General features: G+C 37.6%; 1 protein-coding gene across 1 annotated transcript in view; it reads left to right on the plus strand.

Moving 5' to 3' along the window:
* Window positions 1–27,498, plus strand: part of LOC129514554 (neurexophilin-2) — a 111,492-nt gene extending 83,994 nt beyond the window's left edge. Inside the window, exon 2 of the mRNA XM_055333234.1 lies at window positions 25,082–27,498. Within this exon, the coding sequence (XP_055189209.1) occupies window positions 25,082–25,825 (744 nt within the window). The 3' untranslated portion in view covers window positions 25,826–27,498. The remainder of the gene's footprint in view (window positions 1–25,081) is intronic.
* Window positions 27,499–27,782: the final 284 nt, after the last annotated feature.

Raw genomic sequence — 27,782 nt, forward strand, 5'->3', positions numbered from 1 at the left:
CTTTAGTCAGCACCACCACCAACCCCTTGATCAGCAGCAATGTCTGATTTGCCTCTATGAATAAAGCCGCTATAAATATTGGTGTAAAAGTCTTTGTCTGGATATATACAGGCATACCACGTCTTACTGCACTTCACTTTATTGCGCTTTACAGATAATTGCATTTTTTACAAATTGAAGGTTTGTGGCAACCCTGTGTTAAGCAAGTCTCTCAGCACCATTTTTCCAACAGTATTTGCTCACTTCATGTCTCTGTGTCACATTTTGATAATTCTTGCAAATTTCAAACTTTTTCATTATTATGATGTTTGAATTGCTGCCATCTCATGAGAAAACTTTAACAGGTAAGGAATTGCTTCTTATGGATGTGCAGAGAAAATGGTTTTTTGAGATGGCACCTACTCCTTTTAAAGATGCTGTGACAATTGCTGAAATGACAACAAAGGATTTAGAATATGATATAAACTTGGTTGCTAAAGCAATGACAGGGTTGGAGAGCATTGACGCCAATATTGAAAAAAGCTCTACTGGGTAAAATGCTATCAAACAGCTTGCATGCCACAGAGAAATTGTTCATGAAAGGAATAATCAATCAATACTGCAAATTTCACTGTTGTCTTATTTTAAGAAATGGACACAGCCAACCCAACCTTCAGCAACCGCCACTATGATCATTCAGCAGCTGTCAACATCAAGGCAAAGGCACAACCCTCCCTCCACCAGCAAAAAGATTACAATTTGCTGGAAGTTCAGATGACGGTTAGCATTTTTTGCCAATCAAATATTTTTAAATTAAGGTATATACTTTTCTGGACATATTGCTTTTGCATTGCACACTTAATAGATTACTGTAGAGTACAAACATAACTTTTCTTTAAAACCTAACTTTTATATGCACTAGAAAACAAAAAAATTATTTAACTTGCTTTATTGCTATATTTACTTTATTGTGGTGGTTTGGAACTGAACCTATGATATAGGCAAGATATGCCTGTATACTCATTTCTCTTGGATAAATACCTAGGAGTAAAATTGCTGAGGCTTGGTATAGGTATGTCTTTGACTTTATATGAAACTGTCAGATTGCCTTCCAGAGTTGCATTTTACATTTTACTTTCCCACCAGCCATGGACAAGAGTTCTAGTTAATCCACATCTAATACTAATGCTACCATCAGATACTGTCAGTTTTTTTCATTTTGGCCATTTTAGTGGGTATGTAGTGCTCTCTCTTGTGGATTTCATTGTAATTTCCCTAATGACTAAATGAGGTGGAGCATTTTGTAATGAGCATACTGGCCATTTGTATCTCTGTAGTGAAATATATCTTCTTTTGCTCAACCATTTCCCATTTTTAAAAATTGAACTGCTTGTCTTATTATTGAGTTGAATGACTTCTTTACTATATTCAAATACAAACCCTTTGTAAGATAAATGCATTAGGAATACGTTTTCCCAGTCTGTGGCTTATCTTTCACTTTCTTAACAATATCTTTCAAAGAGCAGACTTGAATTTTGGTGACATACAATTTAATATTTTTTTCTTTTATACTTTTTGTTTTTTATATCCTAAGAAACCTTTGCTTGTGCCAAATTGTTGAAAATGTTTTCCTTTTTTTTTTGTTGTTGTTAGAAGTCTTATAGTCTTATTTTCTTGATTTTTAAAAAAATTTTTAAAAGATTTTATTTATTTATTTATGAGAGACATGGAGAGAGAGGTAGAGCCACAGGCAGAGGGAGGAGAAGCAGGCTCCATGCAAGGAGCCTGCTGCGGAACTGGATCCTGGGACTCCGGGATAATGCCCTGTGTCAAAGGCAGATGCTCAACTGCTGAGCCACCCAGGTGTCCCTAGAAGTCTTATAATTTTAACTTTCACATTTAGGTCTAAGATCCATTCAATCCAATAATTATTAGATTTATCCAGTTATTTTGTTTGGGTGTAAGAGATTCATTTTTTCCATGTGGAGATCCAGATATTTCAGCACTGTTGAAAAGACTACTCTTTTCCCATTTAATTACTTTGGCACTTTTATTGCAAGTCAATCATATATATATATATATATATATATATATATATATATGTGTTTAATATATGTTTATTTCAGGGCTATTTTGTCCCATTGCTTTGGACATCATTTTGCCTTACAGTAAGTTCCTAAAAATTAAATATTGGGCTCTAAGTTATCACAATTTTTAAGGCTATTGCTTAATATGCCTAAATTTCTCTCTAGAAAGACTATATCTTATTTATTTTTCCAGACATGTTCCCAACCTTCAACATTGATTGTGTCACTTTAAAAAACTCCCTGCCAACTTAATTTTTAGAAAATATTATATCATTATTTTTAAGTGGGTATTTATCTGTTTATCCTAATATTCATTGGCTATTTGTATACCTTTCTGGTGAAATTTATGTTTTTATCCTTTGTGTTTCCATTGAGATTTTTACCTCTTTTCTTAATTTTATCTAAAAATCTCTTTATATGATTATATATGAATCTCTTTTGTACTGTATTTATTCAAAATAGTTTTATCAGTCTGTGTTTGTATTTTAACTTCAACAATCCAGTTTTTTATATCAGAGGTGTTTAATATTTACTTCAGAATGGACTTATAATAATTTTTTAATGCTTTCCAAAAAATCTTGTTAGGATTTTTAGATCTAATTACATAAAATGGATATATTCATTTGGCAGAAGTGATACCTTCACACAATCCATTCTTCTCAGTCAAGCACGTGCTATGTGTCCAATCAGTGCAGACCTCCCTCATTTCTCTTGGCAGAGTTCTATAAATTTACCCATAGAAATCCTAGACATTTCTTCTTAAAGCCATTTCTACCTATGTTAAACTTTATGTTGCTACCGTGAACAGCATCTTTTACAAATTACATTCTAACATTTCTAACATTAAAATATAGGAAACTATTTTTGCTCTTGATTTTTTATTTAGCCACTTTCTTGGACTAGTATCCATTTTGAATTCTTTTCATTTGATTTTCTTGGATTCTCTATTTATGCAACTTATTTTTTTCAGCAGGTAGTGGTAATGTAGTCATTTCATTGCCAGGAGTTTTTCCAATTATCTTTTTAATGCCTTATTGAATTGGTCAGAACTTCTGCAACAATTTTAAATAATAATGATAACAGTAGGTCTATAATCTCAAAGCCTCCAGTATCATTCACAGATCATAGAAAAGTGGATTAAAAATGAAGGTAATTTGAGACTGCAAAAAATGTAAAAGTTGTCTAAGTTAATGCTTAGTTAATTTTTGAATTTCCCTTTACAACCTCAGATACTCTGCTTTAATATCTGGAGTGATAAGGACAGAGAAATTAACTGTCTGTATTGGTTTTCTAGGGCTGCCATAAAAAAGTACTACAAACTGGGTAGCTTAAAACAATAGAAATTTGTTTTGTAGCACTCTGTAACCTACAAGTCTGAAATCAAGGTGTTGGCAAGAGCGAGCTCCCTTTAGAAGCCTCTGTGGAAGGATGCTCCATTGCCTCTTTCAGCTTCTGGTAGCTTCAGGTGTTCCTTAGCTGGTGGCAGCATTACTCCAATTGTGCCTCTGTCTTGAGAGATTGTGTCTGTGTGTTTCTGTCTTCACAAGGTGTTTTACCTGTGTGCTTTTTCCTCTCTTCTCATAAAGACTCTAGTCATGTTGGATTAGGGCCCACCGTAATGACCTCATCTTAACTTGATTATATCTGCAAAGACCCTGTTTCCAGTAAGATCCCATTCACAAATGCTGGAGGTTAGGACTTCAACATATCTTTTTGAGGGGACACAATCCAACCCATAACACTCTTATAGGAGCAGGCTGTTCTGTTGATGGGCAGTCCTCATGGCTAGGAATCTCTATCTTTCTTTTTTTTAATTTTTTTAATTTTTTAATTTATTTATTTTTAATAATAAATTTATTTTTTATTGGTGTTCGATTTGCCAACATACAGAATAACACCCAGTGCTCATCCCGTCAAGTGCCCCCCTCAGTGCAAGAATCTCTTTCTTTAACCAAACCATGGTCAGCCTACCTCTTGTCTCCATACTTTGTACTTTGACCTAGAGTAAACCACAGTAAATCTCACCCGGCTTCTATTGGACAGACCTTCAGATGTACGAAAACCTCATAGCTCACTGTTTAGAGATAGTCACACATTTGATGAAAAAAAAAGAAAAAGAAAGAAAGAAATCAAAAATTGCCCACAATCAAGAATTTGTAAATTCTATGGAAAATACTCATTACCAATTTATAGAAGTTACTTCAGAGGTGTATATAATAAAGCTAGGTGATACAACTTGTGAGTTTTGAATATCCTTTTCCTGATCTTCACCAGTTATCTCAGAGAGTAATCTCAAATTCTTCTGATTTGCATGACATTGGAACATCTGAATTGATCTTTATCATACCTGACCCAGCATGCTCCCAGGCATTGGGCCGTTACCTTACATTTTTAACCTGGCCAAAAGCCAGTAATAGAGAAACACCCACACTTTTTTAACAGTGAGTTCTCTCCTAAAGGTGCATAGTTGGTGAAGAAGTAGGGGATTTCTATTTTTTTAGCCACCTTTTCATTTGACCATGGTGGCTAGATCAGATGGTGCTTGAGCTATGTTGAGAAACAAAGCATGAGAAGCATAAGTACCTTCACAGGGCAAACCATGAAAGCAAATCAAGCAAAGACAGTAAAAAGGAGATACTATGGAAAAGAGACAAGCAGGTTGTTAAATGTTATTAATCATTAATTCCTTGCTTGAAACGACTTTTCAAAAGAATATGTGTGAAATGGAAATACAACTTACATGCACTGCATAAGGAGGGGAGGAAACTAACTTCTTTGAAAAAAGCTTTCTTGAGATTCTGACAACTGACTTAAGAAATCAGACCTCTTCTAATTGTTTTCTCCTCTGCTATTGTCTGCTATTGATGTGATTCCTTTATAAATATTGCAAATCTCCAAATATTCTGAAACACTCACTTTTTAGAATTAGGTCATATCAAGATGAGAAATGAGATACGTTGAAGATCAAATAAGCCCTGTATAAAAATGATGTCTCTTGTGAGTATACTAAACAAATAAAAACCAACAATCCTGAATTTCACCTACTTTCTGTTGGCCTGGCTTAATAGTACATACTTCATCATTTTCTTCTATTTATGTATCCATTCAGAATTAACCTTTAAGAATCCTCTTCAGGACAAAAAGTTACCTGATTAAGACCCAAGATAGCTAAGAATTCTTAAGCAAAAGAAAACAGAAGAGATGGTTACTTAGCAAGAAACATCACACATTTCTTGAATATCACTGAAATATATAAATTGGCCAAAGCTCTGCACTGGCTCGTGAGGAGCTAGCATGGGTTCCTTAGTGGTACAAAGATGTTTTGTGGAAGTCATCCCAGCAGTATGGACTCAAGGGATCCTGTTCATGGGAGACTGGGGTTGAGTCTGGACTTTTCAAGAACCATCTCAACAAGGACTGTAAAATCCTGGAGGCAGAATTTAGGAAGGCCTTTGGGTTTTGTGTGGGATCCATAAATCAGACTGATTAGGGACTGAATCATCAGGCTAATGCTGCAGGTCACTCCACGCGTGACAACCTCATCTACAGGACAAAGTTTAGATTATTTTTCTAGCACTTGCACCTTGTGGCTCCTGCTCCAATCTAACCTCACAGACTCTTACACACCCTCCATGATTCAGTTATTGACTGCATTAAAAACTATCCTCAGAATTTTGAAATCTTAAGGCAACAGCCATTTTATTATATCTCATGATATTGTGGATCCAAGATTTGAACAGGGCTTAGTTGATTGATTCTCTTGCTTTGAGTGGCATTTACTGGGATCACTTGGAGGTACTCCATGGCACTTGAACTGCTCTGAAGCATTCAGGATGGCTTTACTCACAGGCATGGGGCCTTGGAAGGGATGGCTGGAAGTTTAGACTCAACTGGGCTCCTTTCCCTCACCCTGTAATTTCAGAGCCTCTAAATGTTTTGACTTGGTACCTGCCTGCTAAGGTTCTAAGAGTGCATATATGAGGGAGTTATAACTTGGTCCTAACAGTGAGGGAAAGTTTCCCTGGTAGAGAAAACACAGGCAAAAAAGAGTCAAAAGCAGTTGGGGGAAGAGAGAGTATCCAGGCAAAGAGTAGTATTTGCTTTTAGAATGAGGATAGATTCAGGAAAACTATCAGTAGCTGTCACACATTCTGATAAAAAAAAAAAAAAAACTGTGGATTAATGCATATCAATCGCATTCAGTCTTTGCATGATAGAAGCTGGCATTGTCATCTGCAGATGCTGAGTCATCACATCTCCACACTACTTCTGGGTCTTCATTTATATTTTACAGTCTATACTGATACTGGACCAGGCTCTCAACAGGGAATGAGGAGACCTGAGTTCCAGATTTTCTTAATTTTAAGGGCCTCAGTCTCTTAACCTATAGAATTTTGCAGTTGGTGTTTAGTCAACTCATGGAAACCCAACAAATATTAAACACTTCCAGGTAAGATGCTTGACTTGTTCCCAGATGACCTGACCCTTGCCCGCTCCTTCAAAACCACCTTGTGCCCTTTCTCCTGCCACTAAACTGCCTTCATATAATTCCTGGAATTCACCAAGTTTTAGCTGGTCATGAGGCCTTTCACAAGCTGCCCCTCTGCCCACAGCACTCCTTCTGTACTGTCCCTATAATTCTGGCCACGTGAGCTTAAAGGCCACTCCCTGTAAAGTGACCTACCCCATTCTCTGGTGCATCTTCTGTTGGTTTTCTTCTCCACAGTCCCCCAGAGTTTGCATCTGTTTTGTAAATGTCATTTCCTGTTCATCTTCCCCACTAGACATCACATTCCAGATAGTGGGATCCATTTACTCACCACTGCATCTTGTTGCCCAACCCAGGGCCTGCAATGCACGGTGCTCCTAAAATGTGTGTGGAATGGATGTTATAGGGACACAAAGTAAATTTGCAGTCTAGCGAGAGAAGGCAAAATGAGGCAGCATATTAATGTGCCTTAAGATAAGAACCATGAGCCAAGTTCTCTGTTGGTTTTCAAGAGGAATAGACAGAAGGTCGGTCACAGAAGGTGTCTGCCCAGGAGAAAGTAGGGTGCACTTTGGGAAGGCAGAAGGAGCCATAGCCAGAGGACCTTCCTCACCATTTGGGGAGGCTGAATTTTATTCTTAATGCAGTGGAACATGCTGAGGAGTTTGAGCAGTGAAGGGACATCTCTTGGCCATGTAACAGTCACCATGCAGAGAGTAAGTAAAAGGTCAAGGTTGGACACAGGACAAAGGTCACCATGTAGAGAGTGAGTAAATGGTCAAGATTAGACACAAGGGATTCTCCTGAAGGTGTCCAGGAGAGAGACCAGCTTGTTGATGGAGGAGACAGTAGAGGTGAATAGAGGGAGACAGATTTAAAATAGATTTGGGGTGGGGGGCACTTGGGTAGCTCCGTCAGTTAAGCGTCGACTCTTGATTTTGGCTCAGGTCATAATCTCAGGGTCTTGAAATCGAGCCTCAAGTCAGACTCCATGCTTAGCAGGATGTCTCCTTGAGATTCTCTCTCTCTCTCTCTCTCTCTCTCTGGCCTCTGCCCCTCCCCGCACCACATGCGAGCATGCACTCTCTCTAAAAATAAAATAGAATAGATTTGGGAACAGAATACAAGAATTATGGATGAATTAGATGTGAGATAGTGAAAATGGGGGAGGGCTTCAAGCATAACACAAGGATCCAGGTTGAGTTACTGGTGGAGGGAGACATATTAGGGAAAAAGTTTAATTAAGAGGTTGATTAGGTCTTAATACTTATGTGTATATAAAGACCTAGTGAATCACTGATTGTTCCTCCTTCCCAATAACACATTGGGAAGGTGTCCACTGGTTATTAAATATTCTGGCTTACTTAGTCGATTGCTAAAGATGTCTACAAAAGCCAAGAGCAGTACAGTGAGAAATGGAATATTATCTATGTGGTTCAGGTCCAGAGCACTTTTAGTCTGAAAAAATCAGATCTCTCGACAACACTGTAACATATCTAAATATCTTTTTCCCTGGTCCTTTACTTTGACATGAGCACTCCTAGAAAAGTATCCTCTCTCCTTAGCAAGTCAGTGGATGCTGCACTAATTCTCCCCTTGTCACTGGAGGACATTCTTCATGTAGTCTCTCTTTCCCTGTTTAAACAGAGTAAGCCACAACATCCCTTTTTCAGATCCCTTCCTAAATCTGACCATACTCCTGAACTAAGTCCAACAATCCTTGCCTTCTGAATCCAAAGGCTGGAATTATGCTTGACTCTCCAAGGCACAGAGTGGCCAGGATCCCATCAGAAATTGTAGCATATCATTTTGTTCCTATTTCAAGTATGGCTTTTCTCTCCAGGTTTCCTACAAAACCACAGACAGTTATACTTTTTGATTTTGATCCCCAATAATTTAAAAATGTTAAATGGTTATTTGGATATAGCCCAGGAATGATTTTACAATATGTAAAATCTCCTGGGCAAATTTAACCATGTCATTTAATATTGAAATTATGTTGGCATTTTATGGGAAGGGTTACACTTTTTCAGCAGCGTATAATTGTATACTTACTAAACGTGTACTTTATTTGGACATAAAATAAATGCTGGGCTTTGAAACTGTAAGAATAAGAAAATGTATCTTAAAATCATTCAGCCTAGTGAAGGGACACCAACTCAGGTGCTGTTATAGGAGTATAATGGTGGGCCCACCAATGGGTAGGGAATGACCAAGTCCACTAGATTATCAAAGACGCTCCATGATGGGGATGTTGCTATGAACTATTTTGAAGCTGATATAACTGCAACAAGCATCTACTACCTCTGATTTCAAGTTGTATATTTGTTTTAAGATCCTTACTGCTCTCATTCATGAAGCTTATAGTAATTGTTACACATTTGAACTCACATAAAATCGTGCATTAATAAATGGCATTGATGTCTCTTATATATACTAAAATTCTACGAAAGCTTACATTTAGGGGGGGAAAAGATTCTATTGCTTTGTTATTGTGAAAACACCGCCCTAGGTAACAGGGAGCTTTTTAAAGTCTCATGATCAGGTCACAGTAGATCTTAGAAAATGCACTGGGCCAGATGCCTGATGGGTGTGGCTTGACAGGAAATGTTTGCAAGAGCCAAGGCCACTGCCTGTGGGCCTGAACCAGTTCCTAATCCCAGGACAATCCTGTTCGACCTTTCCCAGGACTTCTGAACCACATGTTGGAAGAAGGGGGGCAGAGAACGGAGGGAAGGCTACTCAAGAGTTTGCAGAAAGACAGAAAAGACTTTGACTTGATCTTATTTGCAAACGATTACAGACACTGAGGAAGAAGCCATGACAGATCTTAGCTGGTATCAGATGACTGAAAGATAGCTCCCTAGGTGTATGCGTAGCTGTGCCAGTGGCCAGGAAGTCACAAAAACCCATGGGGCCATGGGCACACTACCTCAGCCCAGCAGAGACTACATGAAGCAATGTTGCTATCATTTGAGTTGTAACAAAGAGCTCTCCAGCCCCCCCGCCCCTAAAAAAAAAAAAACCTTCTATCTTCATATTTAACTGCTACTTACACTGTCACAGAGGAATCAGGTCATGTTTTACAAACTGGGAAACCAGTGTTATGTGCTTTCCATGGTTCAAGTTGTTGCAGGATCTCTTTTCCTTCAGGTCCTGCAGTTTTTGGTCACCCCTCTTGAAAGAATGAAAGGTAGACCAGACAAAGGGTGGTGGGTAGCAAAGCGAGGTTTATTGAATGAAGCAAAGTTTATTTAGAGTGCAAAGCTCCCGAAGAGGGAGGGGATCTGAGAGTGTTGCCAATTTGGGGTTTAAATCCAGGAGTTTTTATGGGCTCTGTGGTATGGGCTGTTTTAATCTGATTAATCTTCCATGCACCTGTTACCCAATCAGGTCCTACCTATCAGGGAATGTTCACATGGGAAAAGGCAGAGGGCTCCTTGCAGGGTAGTGTTTCCTAGCCTTGAGGATCGAGAGGGAAGTGGCCGCCACTGCCCGAGGGCACGCTGGCCAGCACAAGCCACCAGATCAAGCTCTTTGTTTAAAAATCCCACTGGCTGTTGAGCTGGCCCCAGGCCTGGGTTAGGACGCCCAAGGCCATTCCCTCCCATTCTGTCACGTACAAGTCTGAAGTCGTCCCAATAGGAAGACTTAACTCTGGGGTGCTGAGTAAAGCCTAAAACAACAGGATGTGGTCTTTTTCTTTTTAAGGATACTTTTCCTCTTAGGACGGAGCCCCTTGTCCCTGCCTGTCTTTCTTCTGTCTTCCATTAAAGTGAACTCATCTGCTAGAAAGCTAGATCCATAGATCTTGAAATCCAGGTAAAATTGGGGCTAACAGTAAAGACCAGCAAGTTAATCTCAGATTCCAGATGGAAGAGGAAGTCACGGGAATGAATACCCCTTGAGAGTAATGGAATTTAGTCTTTCTTTATAACACTCTGTAAATTAAGTTTTTCAATCATTACTTCTAACTCTTTCAGATATTATCTTGGAATTTTTTTCTATTTAGTTTTCATTATCCCTCTATTGGATTGTCATTACTGCTTATTTAGGTCTGTTCTACAAACATGCGACTCCTCTTTCCGCATCTCCACTATTTTTTTCTACTTGACTACTTTTTTGACTCCATTTTATTTAGGATCTAGAACATTTTCCAAAGTGGCCTAAGAGTAGAGCCTAGGAAATAATAAGTTGTGAAAGGTTCAGGATGTTACACACTGCCAGTCAGATTTATGTACGCAGTTTTTATTGGACACTTACTGTGAATCAAACACAGTGATAAGCACTGGAGACATGAAGGCGAACAAGATATAGTAGCTGCCTTCAAGGAGTTTACAAGAAGAAGAGTCAAGTGAAAAATAAATAATAATGATAATAATAAAACAACATGACAAGTGAAGCAATTTGAACTTCCACAGTTTACTCTTGGAAGAACATGGAGACATTTGACTCTAAATCTGAACCTATGATGAAATCACAATCAAGCATCTCCCTTATTAGGTCCTATGGAGAATATAAGAAAATGGGAGGCATAAATGAGTCATCAAAATAAGATATTCTCACATGAACATAATTATTAAAATTAAAAGGCAGTATTGGAGTTCTCCAGAGATACCGAATCAATAGGATAGACAGATGATAAAAAAAAAAAAAAGATAGATGGATGGATAGATGGGTAGATAAGTGGAAACCTAAAAAGCCATATTTCAAGGGATGGCTTCTTGCAATTGTGGGGGCTGGCAAGTCCAATATCCATAGGACAGGCCCCAGAAACTTTCAGGCAAGAGTTAATGCTTCAGTTTTGAGGCAGAATTGCTTCTTCCTCAAACACAACTTTGTCTTTAAGACATTTCAACTGATTGGATAATGCCCACCCACAACAAGAAAAGTAATCTCCTTTACCTAGAGTCAAACTCATCTGCTGTGGAGAAAACACCAAAGGTGTGGCTGGACAACTTTTGCTAAAGACGTTGAGTGTAAGACTCATGGATCCAATCAACTATCTCAGTAGAAACCAGGAATAGAGATAGAATTATCCAAAAAAGATATGTGGAGGGCACTCTTGTTAATGGCTTGGACCCCAGTGAATGACACAGGAGACTGATGAGGTTTTAAGGAATTTATACCACCAGAAATGTCACCGGCTTGGACTGAAAGGTACAGTACAGGGAAAGGACAAGATGAAGAAAGACTCAAGAGGGCAGAGTCATGGATCGGAGACCAGAGCCCCCAAGACCTCCTTGGGCTTCAAGGGTGGAGCCAGCCCAGAGGACAGCGTGTTTGCTCTTGCCCCAAATGATCCAAATGATTCTGATATGGACTTGGATGACAAATGATGGAACAGCAAAGTGTCAAAGATTTAGGGAGGAGTCTAAAGAAAATTGACCTGGATTTGAATTTAGATTTCATTCTTAGTAAGATTTTTTTTTCTTCTAAAGCATTTAAACTGTTATGCAACTGAATATATTTTCTTTTTTTTAAGATTTTATTTATTTATTCATGAGAGACAGAGAGAGAGAGAGAGAGAGGCAGAGACATAGGCAGAGGGAGAAGCAGGCTTCCTGCAAAGAGCTCAATGCAGGACTCGATCCTCTACCAGGGATCACGCCTGGAGCCAAAGGCAGACACTTTACTGCTGAGCCACCCAGATGCCCCTGAATACAATATATTTTCTTAAAAATAACTAAAAATAACATACAAAAGATGTATTATTTATATTAAACAGAGAAAATATAAATGCACATTAAAATAGTCATAGTTATCTGACTTTAATTTTCTTTGGTTTTCTTAGTTTCATTTTCTAGAATAAACTTCATTTTGTAATGAAAAGAAATTTTTTATTTGTAAGGTAAATATGTTATGTTATATTACATCCTATTATTTGTATTCTATTAATCAAGTTGCTTTTTGGTGTCAAATCCATTAGAATATCAGTGTGGAAAAAAATCAGTGACTTGATAAAAAAGACCTGATTTCCAGATTTATTGCTGCCTTTCAATACTTGGACCTTGGACAAGCCCTCTTAAAGTCTCTAAGGCTATTTCTTGCCCTACACACCTCACAAAATAGATGTAAGAATCAAATTAAGTTATTTATGAAGACTGTAATTCTCAGTATAAATGTTAGGAATAATTATTGCAAAAAATAATTTGAACAATATTATCAGTTTCACTTGCACAAGTATATGCATTTGTGTTTTTTATTGAATAGGACTTTTATCATATGGAAATTGTCATATAAATAGCCTACATTTATATAGACTCATGTAAAAATCCCCAATAGACCGAATGTTTGCATTTAAGTGAAATATCATACTATGTATCTAAAACCACTTGAAGATTTATTTTAAATGAATAAATGCCAGGTCTGTCGAAAGAAGTTAACCAATAAATACTGACATTCTGAACTGAAAAAGGGAGAGTCAACTAATTATGAATGTTAACCATATCTACAATATACCTTCATCGCAACACCTAGAATAGTGTTGGAATAACTGAGCACCATCACCTAGCTGAGTTGACACTTAAAACTAATCATCACGGGGCACCTGGCTATCTCAGTTGGTAGAGTATGTGAGTCTTACTCTTGAGGTCATTAAGTTTGAGCCCCACGTTGGGTATAGAGATTACTTAAAAAAAAACAAACAAACAAACAAACAATAAATAAGACCTTTAAAAAACTAACCATCACAGGCAGTATACGCTAATTGCCAGACTAATGGTACCTGAAGATTGAAATGCCAAATGGATTTGATGGAAAATCCCTCCAGGATTTGATGCCCTCCTCCTAACCACCATCTCCTGTCTCTGTCTGCAACACCCACCCCATGTTGAAACTCTGCCTAAACTGACATAGAAATAACAATAACTGGCATTTCCACTCATTCAACTGTTCTTCCCTCTGTTGTAACTTCCCTTTTCAAATGCCAACTTTTAGAGGTCAAGACACAGATGTGTGTTGTTCCTCCCAGGCATTATATGAGAAGTATTTATTTGTTTCTATCACGTGAAGCTCTTCTCTCTCATTAAAATCTTGGGTGGGGTTTATAAGGACACAAGGGTGAAAACAGACCATACCACTTACCACTTACAGTCTCTAACTACAAAAGGACTATTTTTTATTCTCTTCGATTATTAAAAGAAAACAAAAACAAAACAAAAAACCTTACCTTGTTTGACTTTGCAAAACGTGCAGTAAATGAGACTGCAATCTGACCCCGTTTCATTCTGGAAACATGGTCATCTCATAACACTTAGCAGTCCCCTACCACAAGGCATCCTCAACATTTGTTTCTAGCCTGTTCATGCTTAAGAGCCCCTATTATTCAGCTTGCTAATACAAAATGGAATCCAAATTTTCTTCCACACCATTTCCCCTAAATGTTTACAGAAATTATGGTATGTGCATGCACATGTGTATTTATACTTATGATATTTCTGTGTATCAGAGTGTCTGTGTGTGATTTTTTTTTTTTTTTGCATAGGTTGTGTCATTGCTTTTCCAGATTACTGTCATCAGGATAAAATAGGAATTGCCATATTTAACCTTAGCAATAAAACTACTGCCAAGCATTGCAATCTAGCTTTTTGGCTCTCACTGCTAAGATTTCTGTCTTCACATTTATGTTTCCTGTTAGTTCCTGTATCAATTTAGAAAAATGTAAAGGGTAGCTATTAAAAGATATCTGGAAGGTAAAATGAATTTGCTACTCTCAGCAGAAAGGAAGGATGTCCACTGTGTAGCTTTTTTCTGCTAAGCGATCATTTGTTTTTCAACTTGCAAAATGAATTTTGAAACAATGCCACATTATGCCACAAAATATTAATAGGCACAATTAATATATTGATATATGTTTGATTTTACCATCCTTCATTCCCTTTATGTCGTTCTTCTTCTAATCTGCTGTGACAGTTCAGTAATGGAGCCCCAGAAATATGACTTTAGGGTGAGCCGTACTACTAATCATCAATATAGCATTGTGTGTTGTCCATCCTGTTTTGTCGGCAACAATGATAATCTGTAAAATGTCTACTTAGAAAATGCTTTCCAAGATTCCTTTACAAGCAAAAAATTTAATGGGATGCTGAGTTTGATCATGACAGGGATTTTTTTTTTTTTTCTGCCGAATAGGTTGTCATTTTAGTTTTAACTACAGGCTACAGGACAGAATTGTTAAGCAATCCAATTATATAAGCTATATATATAGGCAACAAAAATGAGGTTTTAGGCCTCCTTCATTATTGGCTCTGTAATTCTTCAGCTCTAATGGGATCTGCAGGCCACCTCTAGATCACATAACAGTGGTCACTTTGGGGGTTCTTGGCTTAAACTCATACCCCCAGTAAAATAATTACTGGCTAGCTACATGGATTCCATCATGAGCAACTTACAAACAGATCTATTAAACACACCAGTTATTCTTCCAAATTGGCACTTAGCAGTGATGGTCATTCTCAACAAACATTAATGAATGCTTCCAGCATATCCAAGGGGGGCAAACTAGCTGCCTTTAAAAAAGATCTGTCTGGGATGCCTGGGTGGCTCAGCAGTTGAGCATCTGCCTTTGACTCAGGGCGTGATCCTTGAGTCTCGGGATCGAGTCCCACATCGGGTTCCTTGAGAGGAGCCTGCTTCTCCCTCTGCCTGTGTCTCTGCCTCTCTTTCTATGTCACTCATGAATAAATAAATAAAATCTTTAAAAAATAAAAAAAATTAAAAATTAAAAAAAAAATCTGTCCAGATCAGTATCACTTTATCTCTTGTAGCACATGCCACTCCTATTATTAAGAAGCCAGCCCTCCCAGCTTGGTACAAATCCACACGTCTGGAGCATTCAGTTCATTCTGTCTAGTACTGGAAAGTCATATATATATATATATATATATATATATATATATATATATATTTAGTGGACAGAGGACTACATATTTTTAATGCAGTAGTAAAAAACAGTTAAGGGTGTGGCCTTCCTTGTTAATGGTAGGTGATCTATTCAATCTGTACAATGTGTGTTACATACATTATGTTGTTTTATGGTAAAGCAGTATAGGCTGTACATATTTTATATTCAGTTTAAACACATAAAACTGAAAACATCCTCTTGAGGTATAGATGTCTTTTCAGTGCTATGGTTATGAAAAAAATTAGTTTGTTTTATTTTACCTTTTATTTAAAACATTCACTAGTTCTTGTGAAAACCATAGATATCAGTCAAATTTGTTGTCTACTAGCATCTTTTCACACACATAGAAACATAAAGACAAACCTACATTATTTCAAAATATTGTTATTTATCTAGAGCATACTTAGTTCATTATCAATCAGCATTAATATATATCATATTAATCATATAGTATGATAGAAAAGGGTTGTAACATAATCATGGCAAAGGTCTGGCTCTCCCAGAACCCAACAATATATACAGGGAGTTAGTTAGGGGTGCTGACCCCCATGCAGTCAAAAATCCACATATAACTTTTAACTCCTCTCAAACTGAACTACTAATAACCTATTGACTGGAAGACTTGCCATAACATAAATAGTTTATTAACACATATTTTGTACATCATATGTGTTATATACTGTATTCTTACAATAAAGCAAGCTAGAGAAAAGAAAATATTATTAAGGAAATCATAAGGAAGAGGATATTCATTTACAGTACTGTATGCTATTTATGGAAAAATATCTGCATATAAATGGACCCGCAGAGTTCTAACCCATGTTGTTCCAGGGTCAACTGTACTATAAACCTTCGCAGGTCTTAAGGGTGAAAGACCAGGCCTGCTAGGGTTGCCACCTACGAGCACCAGACCTCCTGATCAGGAATTCAGCCCTGACCAACGTCAGAGTCCACTTATGGTTAATAGAAGCAGTCGTGGACTTTCAGTTATAAGATGAATAAGTTCTCTGGGTCTAATGTACAGCTTGATGACTGTAATTGATAGTACCGTGTTCTATAATTGAAATTTGCCAGGAACCCTTTCTTAAGGGTTCTCACCCACCTCCCCCCAAAAAAGGTAACTGTGAGGTGATGGATGTGTTAATTAACTGGATGCTAGGGATCCTTTTACACCGTAAACATGTATCAAATTATCACGTGGGGCACTTTAAATATATTACAATTTTGTTTGTCAATTATACTTCGGTAAAGTTCTGCAGGGAGAAAAAAGAAAAAAATTAACCTTTCACGAGAAGAAATATAACTATTGTCTTATAATGTTATCACACTCTCATTAGTAATTATAAACAAATCGATACACAATTTGGAACAGGAAAAAAAGGAGTATAAATACCAAGATCGATTCCTTTCCTTGTCACTGATTCATTCATTATCAACTGTCAACTAGTGAATCTTGGATTTCATTTCTCTCATTAGAATAAAGGTATTAATTACTCCATTCTATTCACATCCTGCACTGTTGCTCCCCCTCTTTAGGACTAGCACTCTCTACATCCTGTTGTGCTGATGTGTGCAGATATAGATATCTGTACAGATGTAGATATAGATATAAGTTTCCAATCCTTTATGACAACTACAAATAAGTGAGATATTTATGTGTGATTAATGCTTCTTTTCCTTTCTCTCCTACAAATCCCACAAAGGCAAGAATTCTATCTGCCCCGTGAGAAATGTGCTCCCAATCCCTGGAGCAAAAATGCTAAACCTGGAAGGCATTCAATAAATAGGTGTTGAGTCAGTGACTAAAGATGTTCTGTGTCACCTCAATCCTCTGGCCTACAGAACTCACCTCATTACATGTGTCCCTCCCGCAGAGCTGCCTCACTCTGAGTCACTTTCTACCTCGCGACCTCCTTTTTCTCTCTCAAGTGAACTCTAACCTTTTCCTCCCCTTGCCCCTCGCCCCTGTTTTACCATTGAGAAAATGGTTATGACTCCTAGGATGATGGGACCACAGTGGCAGTGCCAGATTACCATCCCAGTGTTCTGACCCCAACTCCTTCCAGCAAATCAAAGCACTGCTATTTCCATGTCTCCTTCTTCTGTGCTGCGGTTTTTAACCTATTCTGATTGAGTTCATTTTGCCTGCTTCTTTCATTCATTCCATCGCTCTTGCAAGTTTTTCTGTTTGGGTAAATTCAGCCCCTGGAGACTGTGTCAACAGATTCTTTTCTACAATGCATGCACTTGTTTGGGACTCCCCATTTTTTCTCCCAGTCCAGCCATTTGCAAGTGCAATGTGGGAGTACAGTCACATTCATCTGATTGCAGGTATAGGCAAAAGTCAGTGAAGCAATAAATTTACTCCTGCAAAAGCAAAATAATTTGGGGGGAAATATTTCCAAGCTGTTTCAGGCTTCCTACTTTCTTAAACAAAGTGTGTTAATGCCATCCAGTCTGGTCTTGCTAAGTCAGGAGAACTATATATAGAGGCAGTGAGCTTAAAGTGCTGAGCTTCAATTACTTAAGAAATTCAAGCCTTTCATACTCCACTATTGTCACGAAAGTGAAGAGTCAGTGGGTGCTCAATAAACGTGTCAGTTATAATTGTTAAACACTGGGCTGGGACAGCAAGGCTGGTCGAGGTATCTCATCCATTGGCATTTCTTCAAATAAAAACACCATCTGTTAAAATCGCTATAAGATAGAGCTCCCTGGACTGATAATGACATGGCATATATTGAATGGAATTTGAACCCCAGAAGTTCAAAGCTGTAAATGCCCATCAATTCATTTCTGTTATTCACTGTGTATGAAGAAAACTCCCCTCTTCTTCGCTCCCCAACCCTACAGCATGCAGCTTCAGAGAAAAAGCAAAGCTGTCACAATGATGGACATCTAGTAAAGGCTTATCCCATAATTATGGAAAAAGTCTCACTGTCCCCCGAGCCCAGGAGAGAGCAAGTAGCATTCATGATCCTGTAGCACCCAGAGTACTATGACTATAGAATGGCCTTTCTTTCATTAGCTCTCCCTTCCCCCTTGCTAAACAGGTGCAAAGAAAACCCCATCCACAAGTTGATACTGACTCAGTGGGTATGTAGAATCAAGTGTGATGGACTGACTCCAAAATTGAGAAAAGGGACATTTGACTCTAATACAGTCAGCATCTAATTCTATGTAAGATATTGATAGAATAAGCTCTTCTGATGAGCTGCCGGTGATGGAAATTGACCCAGTTTTTAAAAAATTGATGTTAAATAAAAAAATAATAATGAGAACAGACAAATTTATAGTGTACAGTATTGCTGAAGTACTTTATGAGTAATGTATGACTTCCTAAACAACTCAGCAGTTATTTTAGATAACTCAGTAATGCAATAGCTATAAATTGAAAGGCTTGAGAATTCCCGACTTAAAAAAAAAAATTAATCCTAAACCAAGTGCAGCCGAATTAAATGTAAGTTAAATTAAGTTTATGATAACAAAAATGAACTAGCCTTGTGAAAATTCCGAAAGGAAACCTTTAAAAAGAGGATCTTCTCTCCCTGCGCCAGAATACAGAGAGTAACATCAACAGTCTTGAAGTGTGTTGCTAACGTGCGTTTGAGAAGAAGTGATGAAAATGGCACGCACCACCGTGGTCTTCCTTCCCAGACCTGTAACCCCACTATAATCATGAGACAAAAATCAGACAAACTCAAATTGAAGGACGTTCTATGAAATGCCCAACCAGTACTCTTCAAAACATTCGATGTCATCAGAAACTAGGAAAGACTGGGACTCCCAGGTGGCTCAGTTAAGCGTCAGACTCTTGGTTTCAGTTCAGGTCCTGATTTCAGGGTCATGGGATCGAGCCCTGTGTCAGGCTACGTGCTCAGCCTGGAGTCTGCCTGAGAGTCTTTCCCTCCCTCCACCATCTCCCACTCCTGCTTTCTTTCTCTATCAAATAAATAAGTCTTAAAAATAAAAACAAAAACAAAAAAAGGAAACACTGAGAAACTGTCACAGCCAAGACAAGCCTAAGGATTCATGGTGATCACAGTGTGGGATTTTAGATGGGATCCTCTGGTAGATTAAAAAAAACATTAAGGAAAAACAAAGGAAACCTGAGTAAAGTATGGACTTCAGTTCATAATCGTGTGTCAGTATTGGCTCATTAGTTGTGACAACTGTGCTCTAAGATGTTAACAGTATAGGAAATGGGGAGTAGGGTGTATAGTAACTCTCTCTATTGCACAATTTTTCTGTAACTAAAATTACTCTAAAATAAAATGTTTATTGAAAAATATATGACAGATGTAGTTTTTAAAAGGATCTTCTGATATAGTATTTGCAGAGGAAGATGCTTTTTCGTTTATAAATTATTTCCATAATTCGTGACAGTTCTCACATCTGCTACTATAAAATTCATTGCAGCTTCTTTGCCTCTTGGGAAAAAAATGCATTTAATTATCAGCGAAATTCAACTCCAGCTTGTTATGATGAATGATTTGAACCTGTCAGCTTTTTTCCCTCTAAAAACAAAGAACTGGAATGAAATACAGTCTTCTTTCTCTACTCCCTTCCTTCCACCTGCTTCATTTAATTGATGAAGGTTTGAGCTTTTATTAATCTTTTTGAGCTCCTCCGTAAGATGCAGAAAAAGCTAATATGATATCATTGTATCTTGCTAATGTGTGTGCTTTGTGAAATTGATACACCCTGCCAAGACATAAATTACTTAAACTTTGATAAATGTGTGGAAATCAGGGGATGTTCAAACAGATAAAGCACAGCAATTCCTCTTTTTTCTGCCGTTTTTAAACTCCATTTTGTGCTTGCGGTGAAATGTTTTTGCATTATTATTGTAATACGATGGGACAAAAGACAGCAGAAACCAATAGAGAGCTCCAGCAAGTACAAAAGTAACCAGGGGGATACAGCCATGTGTTTTGTAGATAACATCTAACAACGTTGTCTTGGACAGAGTGGTTTGCCAACAGGTTCAGAACCACCTACAGTCTCTCAGCATGTTGTATCATGGAAATTGTCTGTTCAGGAATGAGGGCGCCTGCCAGACATTTTGTACTTTCAGGTCTTTTTGCTGACTCATTTGGTAGGTCAGAATCAAAGAGCCACAAACACATTTTGTTGGCAAAGAGAGCTCACCTGTGCCTGTGATCTATGATCTGGCTATGACTCAGATGCCAGTGAGACTGGAAATATGAGGAAATGATTGATTGATGTTGTGGGGTTGAGAAGGGTGTTCTCTACTCAATCATTAATTTATCTTATGGCATTGAACAAGTTGCTTGATTAACCATTAATCAGTTTCCTGGAGGCCTGAGAGTTCATACAACCCTTTGAAGACAGTTCTTGAATAGGAAACATGGTACTATCCATTGGACCATGTAAGAGCCATCAGTCATTGAATGCCTTTTGCCAGAGATTGGGCTCAGTAATTTCCATCCATTCTTTTATTTGGTCCTTGCAATCAGTCAGCAAAGAAGATATAGATGAGAAAATGGTTTCAGATTAAACACTCAAGTGAGAGGTAGAAGGTCATCCGGCACCGGATCCCTTGGCTTTTTCCACCATGCTGCTTCCATACTGGGAGTATATAAATGAGTGTGGGGCAGGGCTATAGATCATCCAACCCCTAGGCATCCCTGATTAGATCTTTGAGGTTAAGCATGAGGCTTAGGGACTTAGATTGCACAACCATCTCTGTAGACCTGGTCTAGGAGAGGGTACCCTCTCAGCAGTGATGCGTTCATTCTAAGAAAGTATTCAGGAAGGGCATCTGGGTGCCTCAGTGCGTTAAGCATCTGCCTTCAGCTCAGGTCATGATCCCAGGGTCCTGGGATGGAGCCCCACATCAAGCCCCTCATTGGGTTCCCTACTAAGCAGGGAGCCTGCTTCTCCCCCTCCCTATTCCTGCCACTCCCCCTGCTTGTGCTTGCTTTTCTCTCTTAAATAAATAAATAAAATCTTTAAAAAAAAGAGAAGAAGAAGAAGAAGAAGAAGAAGAAGAAGAAGAAGAAGAAGAAGAAGAAGAAGAAGAAGAAAGTATTCCAGGGAGAAGGCCAAACAAGTTATACCAAAGAGAGAGTGAGTTGGGAAAGGAAGCACAATTGTCAGCTTTCTAGGACAATTAGCAATACATTTAATTACACTCTTCTGCCCATACTTCATTATCTGATAACCTTTTGAGATTTGCGTTTAGATTTGGAAATCAGTATTTGTGATAATGGTCATGTATTTATTTTACAGTAATAAACAGGGGCACAGGGGTGGCTCAGTCAGTTAAGTGCCTGACTTGGGTTCAAGTCAGGATCACAGGGTCCTGGGATTGAGCCCCATACCAGGGCTTCTTGCTTAGCGGGGAATTGGCTTGTTCCTCTGCCCCTCTCCCCACTCATAGCCTGCCTCTCTCAAATAAATAAATAAAATCTTAAAAAAAATAAAGTAATAAACAAATGAAGTTATACACAGCTTTTCTTAACTAGTTTAATATTGTTGTCAAAGCAAGTTAAAAATACATGATCTAGGGCAAAGCAAAAAAATTAATATATATATATATATATATCTACTTTTTATCTGAAAATGTCTATTATCTAAAATATTGTTAGTATTTTCCTGAGAACAGAAGGCAATTATAGATCTGTGCTATTAGTTAAATTTTCTTATTTTTTATATGAGCTTACTTTACAATCAAAAGCTCCTTGAACAGTTTGAACCTGTATTGTATTAAAATATATTTTTTAGAAATCAAATTATATCTTAAATTCTCATGTGGAAAATCTTTTCTGAAGAGTGGAAGAGCCTTTCTAAAAGCAATTAGTTACATCTAAGTTATCTGCTTCATAAATTTAAGTTTGTTTTGTTTTAATAGTCTCATTTCTTAGGGTTAGTCACATATGTTTGGATCAAATTATTCATGGCAGAAATGACTACAAAGAAAATATTTTCTTTTAACACTCAGTAAATGATCATTTAGTAGTATTATTCCCGTTTTTGTTATTATCATTGACTAATCTCAGAACCAGCACAGCAGAAGTCCTAGAGATAAGAGGATTTCTTGACATCTTTCATAATGGGGTCTATGATGAGTAAAAGGCCAATATCAGTTAACTTGCAAACTTACTTGTCATTGAATGATGGGTTCACTGTTTATAGGTTTTCAATAATGGAAAAGTAAGGAGAAAATCAGGTCAGGCACTAAATGAGGAAAAATGATCCAGGTGGAAAAAATTCAGGAAAATGTATAATGTAAAGCACACATTTTTAAGGGGGGAAGAAGAAAGATCATGTTGCTGCTGGGAACAAAGAATGTTCTCATACTTCTGAGCAAAAAAATATTTCCGAATGGAAAATGGGTCTTAGTTCTAGAAAAGCATTGATCGGCAGCATGATGTATAAGGGTAAGAACTGAGATTTTTTAAAAACAATTTAGAAGGGCAAAATATCAGAAGGGATTTACCCTATCAGAGATAGGAAGGAAGGCAAGAGTGAGGAAAGAAGTTTGTAAGTTGTACCAAGTAGGGAAGTAGCGATCAGGAGGTAAAGTTCTTGCGGACGAGCTTCTCAGCAAGTAGAAAGTGTCTGTCAGCATGGACCACGAAAGGCACATCTCTTGCAATACTGGAAATGGCTGAAAAATAGATAGTAAACCCTGGACAACAAGAATCACAACCACAAAAAAAGAGAAATTGGACCTTGATCAGCAAGGGGTTCTTATCTGCCCGTGTGTCCTTGGACATCTCACTAGGCAAGAGGCTGGTGGTGTCAGTTGGACCAGGCTGCATCAGTCAGTTCTCAGGAAACTCAAGTCATAACGGAAACCAGCACTGAACTCCATGGGCTAGTACCAATGGATTTAAGTGAGATTTGTGCACATCATAATTAAGAGTGTTCAAAATCAGAAAGCTAGTTGCAGTGTCAAACATACTCAGAATATCTTGAGCCAGGAATCTAGAGTAAGAATTCTTCTTTTCTTGGGGAATATATTCACCTTTCACACCAACAGAGGAAAGAAATATCAACTCAGGATATCCAAGCCCCTAAGAAGGTGGCACGGATTTAGGTTCTCAAAACAGTAAGAATGTGCTTCGTGTCACTTTGTCCTTCTGCAAAACCTCAGTAATTTAAGGGAAAAGAATTCTTAAAAATACTAGACATGAGGAAGAAAAGCCTTCAGGAATTTAATCAAAGGCAAATATATATTATGAACCCTCTGCCCAACATACACAGAAAGAAAAAACCCACACATCCATTGAAGTCCTTAGTTTCCAACTCTAAAGTGATCTTGGGGATGAGGTGTAGGTGAAAATACTTTTCACGAAGCTCTATTAGAACTTTAACTTCTAAACTTTTATGAATATATAGAAGATAACCTCATGTTATTAAACTCTACCATATGGTCGAGTGCAATATTTATGATCCAAGCTGTGTCTTCTTTTTTTTTTTCCTCAAAATTGGATTGAAAGCAATAATTTTTGTAATAATACTGAGACTAGTTTTACCAGGTGCTTTGCCAAGTTTGAAAGGGTTGGGGAAACAGTTCATAAATACAGCTTCACTTCTCTCTCATCCTTTTCATCATGCTGACAGTTTTCTGGAGAATCATTACCAGAGTGGTTTGTGCCATTAGAGATAAGAGGCTATCTGTGTTTCCACTAGAAACCTCTATTTTCCGGACTTTATAACTCATCCATAAATATTCACTCCAGGCAACAGTTTCATATATTATGATTCTGTTCCTCAAAATCAATGTTGACTTAACTAAATGATTTTTAGAAATTAAGGGGAGTCTGACACTACAAAAAGAATAAAAAGAAAAATCAGATGCAGATGTAGTACTGTGTTTCAGTGAGTGTGATCTGAACCACATTTTGTGAAATCCATAAAACATTTGCATTCTTTCTTAGCAATTCCTTCATGGTATATAATTCAGTTATAATAAAATTTTTTGGATAATCTATAGTCTGTTATTAATTCAAAATAGACATTTTCAGTTTGTTTCTGTTGCTGTAAACACCACAAAATTTGAAATTTTTTTTCAACTGAAGCTTTTGTAGAACTTTCTATTACTATGCACACTCCTTTTTTGTTACAGAGTTTGAGATGGAGTTATATCAAAAGCTATGACATTATTTGACCTAAGCCTTTGAGTATAATAATACTCTTAATATTTCCAATATTACACTTAAGAGATTAATCAATATTTTATATTCAGACGGTTTCTAGCTTCTTGGTAGAAACCTTCAGCATTCCAGAGTTGTCCTCACCTGAAAGAGAAGACCTCACAAATTGAATGTTTTTATCAAAGGAGATTCCAAAATATATTGCTTCCTCCAATCTGGAAAGATAATATCATAAAGATTAGGAAGCAAGGACTAAAACCACATCAGCCCATTAAAATGAAATACTTTCTTCCTAATTTGAATTTTGTACTCACAACTTCACATTGCTCGAATAGATGCTCATCCTGTTACACTGTTGAGCCCAAGTGTGTCGTCGAAATGCTATTTATCAAGAATCGAAATAATACTGAAAGCACTTCCCCTGTGCTTTGGCTTTAGTATGTGTGCTCAAAGCCTAACCTGAGGTGTATTTCTCTTTCTTCTTTTCGAACAGCTATTCTGTGACAGTAAGAAGGTGGTGCATGCCACAGAGGGGCTGGACTGGGAAGACAAAGATGGCCCAGGGACTTTGGTCGGAAATGTGGTGCACTCAAGGATCATCAATCCTCTGCGCCTGTTTGTTAAACAGTCTCCAGTCCCAAAGTCTGGACACCTGGCTTATGGGGACAGCATGGAAAACTTTTGGGATTGGCTGGCCAATGTCACGGAGGTTCAGGAGCCATTGGCAAGAACTAAACGGAGGCCAATAGTAAAGACGGGAAAATTCAAGAAGATGTTTGGATGGGGTGACTTCCATTCCAACATTAAAACTGTTAAACTCAACCTCCTCATCACAGGGAAAATTGTTGATCATGGAAATGGAACCTTCAGTGTTTATTTCCGACATAATTCCACAGGCCTAGGCAATGTTTCAGTGAGTTTGGTACCCCCCTCCAAAGTGGTGGAATTTGAAGTTTCCCCACAGTCTACCTTGGAGACCAAGGAATCAAAATCTTTCAATTGTCGCATTGAGTACGAGAAAACAGATCGGGCGAAGAAGACTGCCCTGTGCAATTTTGACCCATCCAAGATCTGCTACCAGGAGCAGACTCAGAGCCATGTGTCTTGGTTGTGCTCCAAACCCTTCAAGGTCATTTGCATTTACATTGCCTTTTACAGTGTTGATTATAAACTTGTGCAGAAAGTCTGTCCTGACTACAATTACCATAGTGAGACTCCATACTTATCTTCTGGCTGAATCTGTCCACAGTGATATAAATGAAGGTTGAATATATATTTAATTAGAATGGCCAAGAACCAAGCTCAGCTCTTCATGGTAAAGGATCCCTTCTGTTTCTGGCAGTGAACCTTAGTTCCCCATTAGGTTTTCAAATTAAAAAGAAAAAAAAAAAAAAGAAACATCTTTAAATGTGAAATGTGTTTGTTTTGGTCATACCTTAATCTAAAAAGTCAAACTGTGTATGAAGCCATCACTTTCACATAGGATGGCTAAGTCCTAGAAATATTGTTGTTTCTCTAAAAGAAGCATCCGTGGTAGCAACATGTAATGAGAAAGAACCGAATTATGCATGTGATAAACATTGCTCTTGAAATGAGCCTGCCTTTGAAATATGTTTTGGAAGGTTACCTTAAAAATAGCAGATTCAGTCAAGTAACTGAAAAGATTGTATTTGATAGATGAATCACATTTCTGACATCAGATTCTTTTTTTATTGCTGTCTTCCCCCCTACCTCCACATCTGTGCTGTTACTGATATGAGAGATGAAGGGGTAAAATTTGTTTCAAAACTCATGTGTGCAGTTACAGTGCCACAGTGGAACTAAAAACATTATTGTCTGAGCTAGGATGGGATGTGATTTAACTTAGCCCTGTATTGATCAGTATCTTTAGGATTCTCATCCGAGTAGTCATATTGGTACGTTGGGAAAGCTAATCTAGATGTATTTTTAAGTCAGTCCCACAATAATGAAGATCATGATGTTTTTAGATTCTTTTGCTAAATTCACTGGTGTGACATTGCCAAAAATACTATAAAATCTGTATTCAAAAAAAAAATCTGTATTCACCCTATAACCCCATTCTATTCGATAGTGTGATTTTATATACACGCCTAGAACAACTCCAAAATTGAGAGAAAGTGATTGTTCCCTAGGCAAGAATAGGGAACAAAATTGGAAGTGGACTGACAAAATTTCAGGATTATGGATTCATCATTTCTAGCCTCCCAGATTAAGTCCTCTTTGCATGTATTTAATTATTTGAATGAGGGATCAAATCCTCCGTGGAAATAAAGAGCATATTTAAACATGACTGGTTATTATTAAATGCTAACAACCAAGATACCTGACTTATCACCAGGCTTTTGAAATCACTTCCAAATTAATGTGGCTTCACAGTCCGAGTCCTTGCCATCTTCTCTGAGGGCCTGTGGACAGTCATCCTGCATCGTAGAGCTGCATGATCTCTGAGTCAGCACAGAAAGAGGGTCTGACTGGCCAGTAATAAGGTTCCTAGAACTTGTCAGACTTATGGAATGCTTACTGTTTTTACAACAGGTGTTCACTTTTGCCCCTTTATCTGTAAAATATCAGTGGGAGTAAAACCTTAAATTAAAAGAAGACAAATCCAACCAACAAAAATGTTCTTACTACATAGTTTAAAAAGCCAACAGCTCTTTCTCTATTTTGCATCTCCATTCCTTTCCTTTTACTGGTGATCTCTGTACAGTGTTTGATTTTGTCTTTTGTAAAAATTGTACTAGGATTAGTGTGTGGTAGTACAGGCTTGAAATTTTTGCTCTGAGTTCATCGGATGCTTTTGTAATTTTGTGGTTGGTGTGACATATTTTGAGGCATCTTTTTATTTTCATCTAGAAACAAGATTAAAATACTATTTATTGTAAAATATGTGGGAACCATATATGTATATATACTTAGAATTTTCTGTGTACAGAGAAAGTATGTGTACACATTTCTATGTAAATAAAAAGAATTTGCTAAATCTGTCACATGACTTCAGGGTTGTTTTTTTTTTTAAGACTCTTCTTGGTTTCGTTCTCACGAGGATTTGTGTATGTGTGTAACACCAAGTGGGCATCGAGTTTTTCCTTATGTACGTATTAAACAAAGCACCTTGGCTATGAAGATTTTAATGTAGAGTAAAAGAATAATTCATATATAGTATTTGGCACATA

The sequence above is a fragment of the Nyctereutes procyonoides genome, unplaced genomic scaffold (genome assembly GCF_905146905.1).
Source record: "Nyctereutes procyonoides isolate TBG_1078 unplaced genomic scaffold, NYPRO_anot_genome, whole genome shotgun sequence".
NCBI classification, from domain to species: Eukaryota; Metazoa; Chordata; class Mammalia; order Carnivora; family Canidae; genus Nyctereutes; species Nyctereutes procyonoides.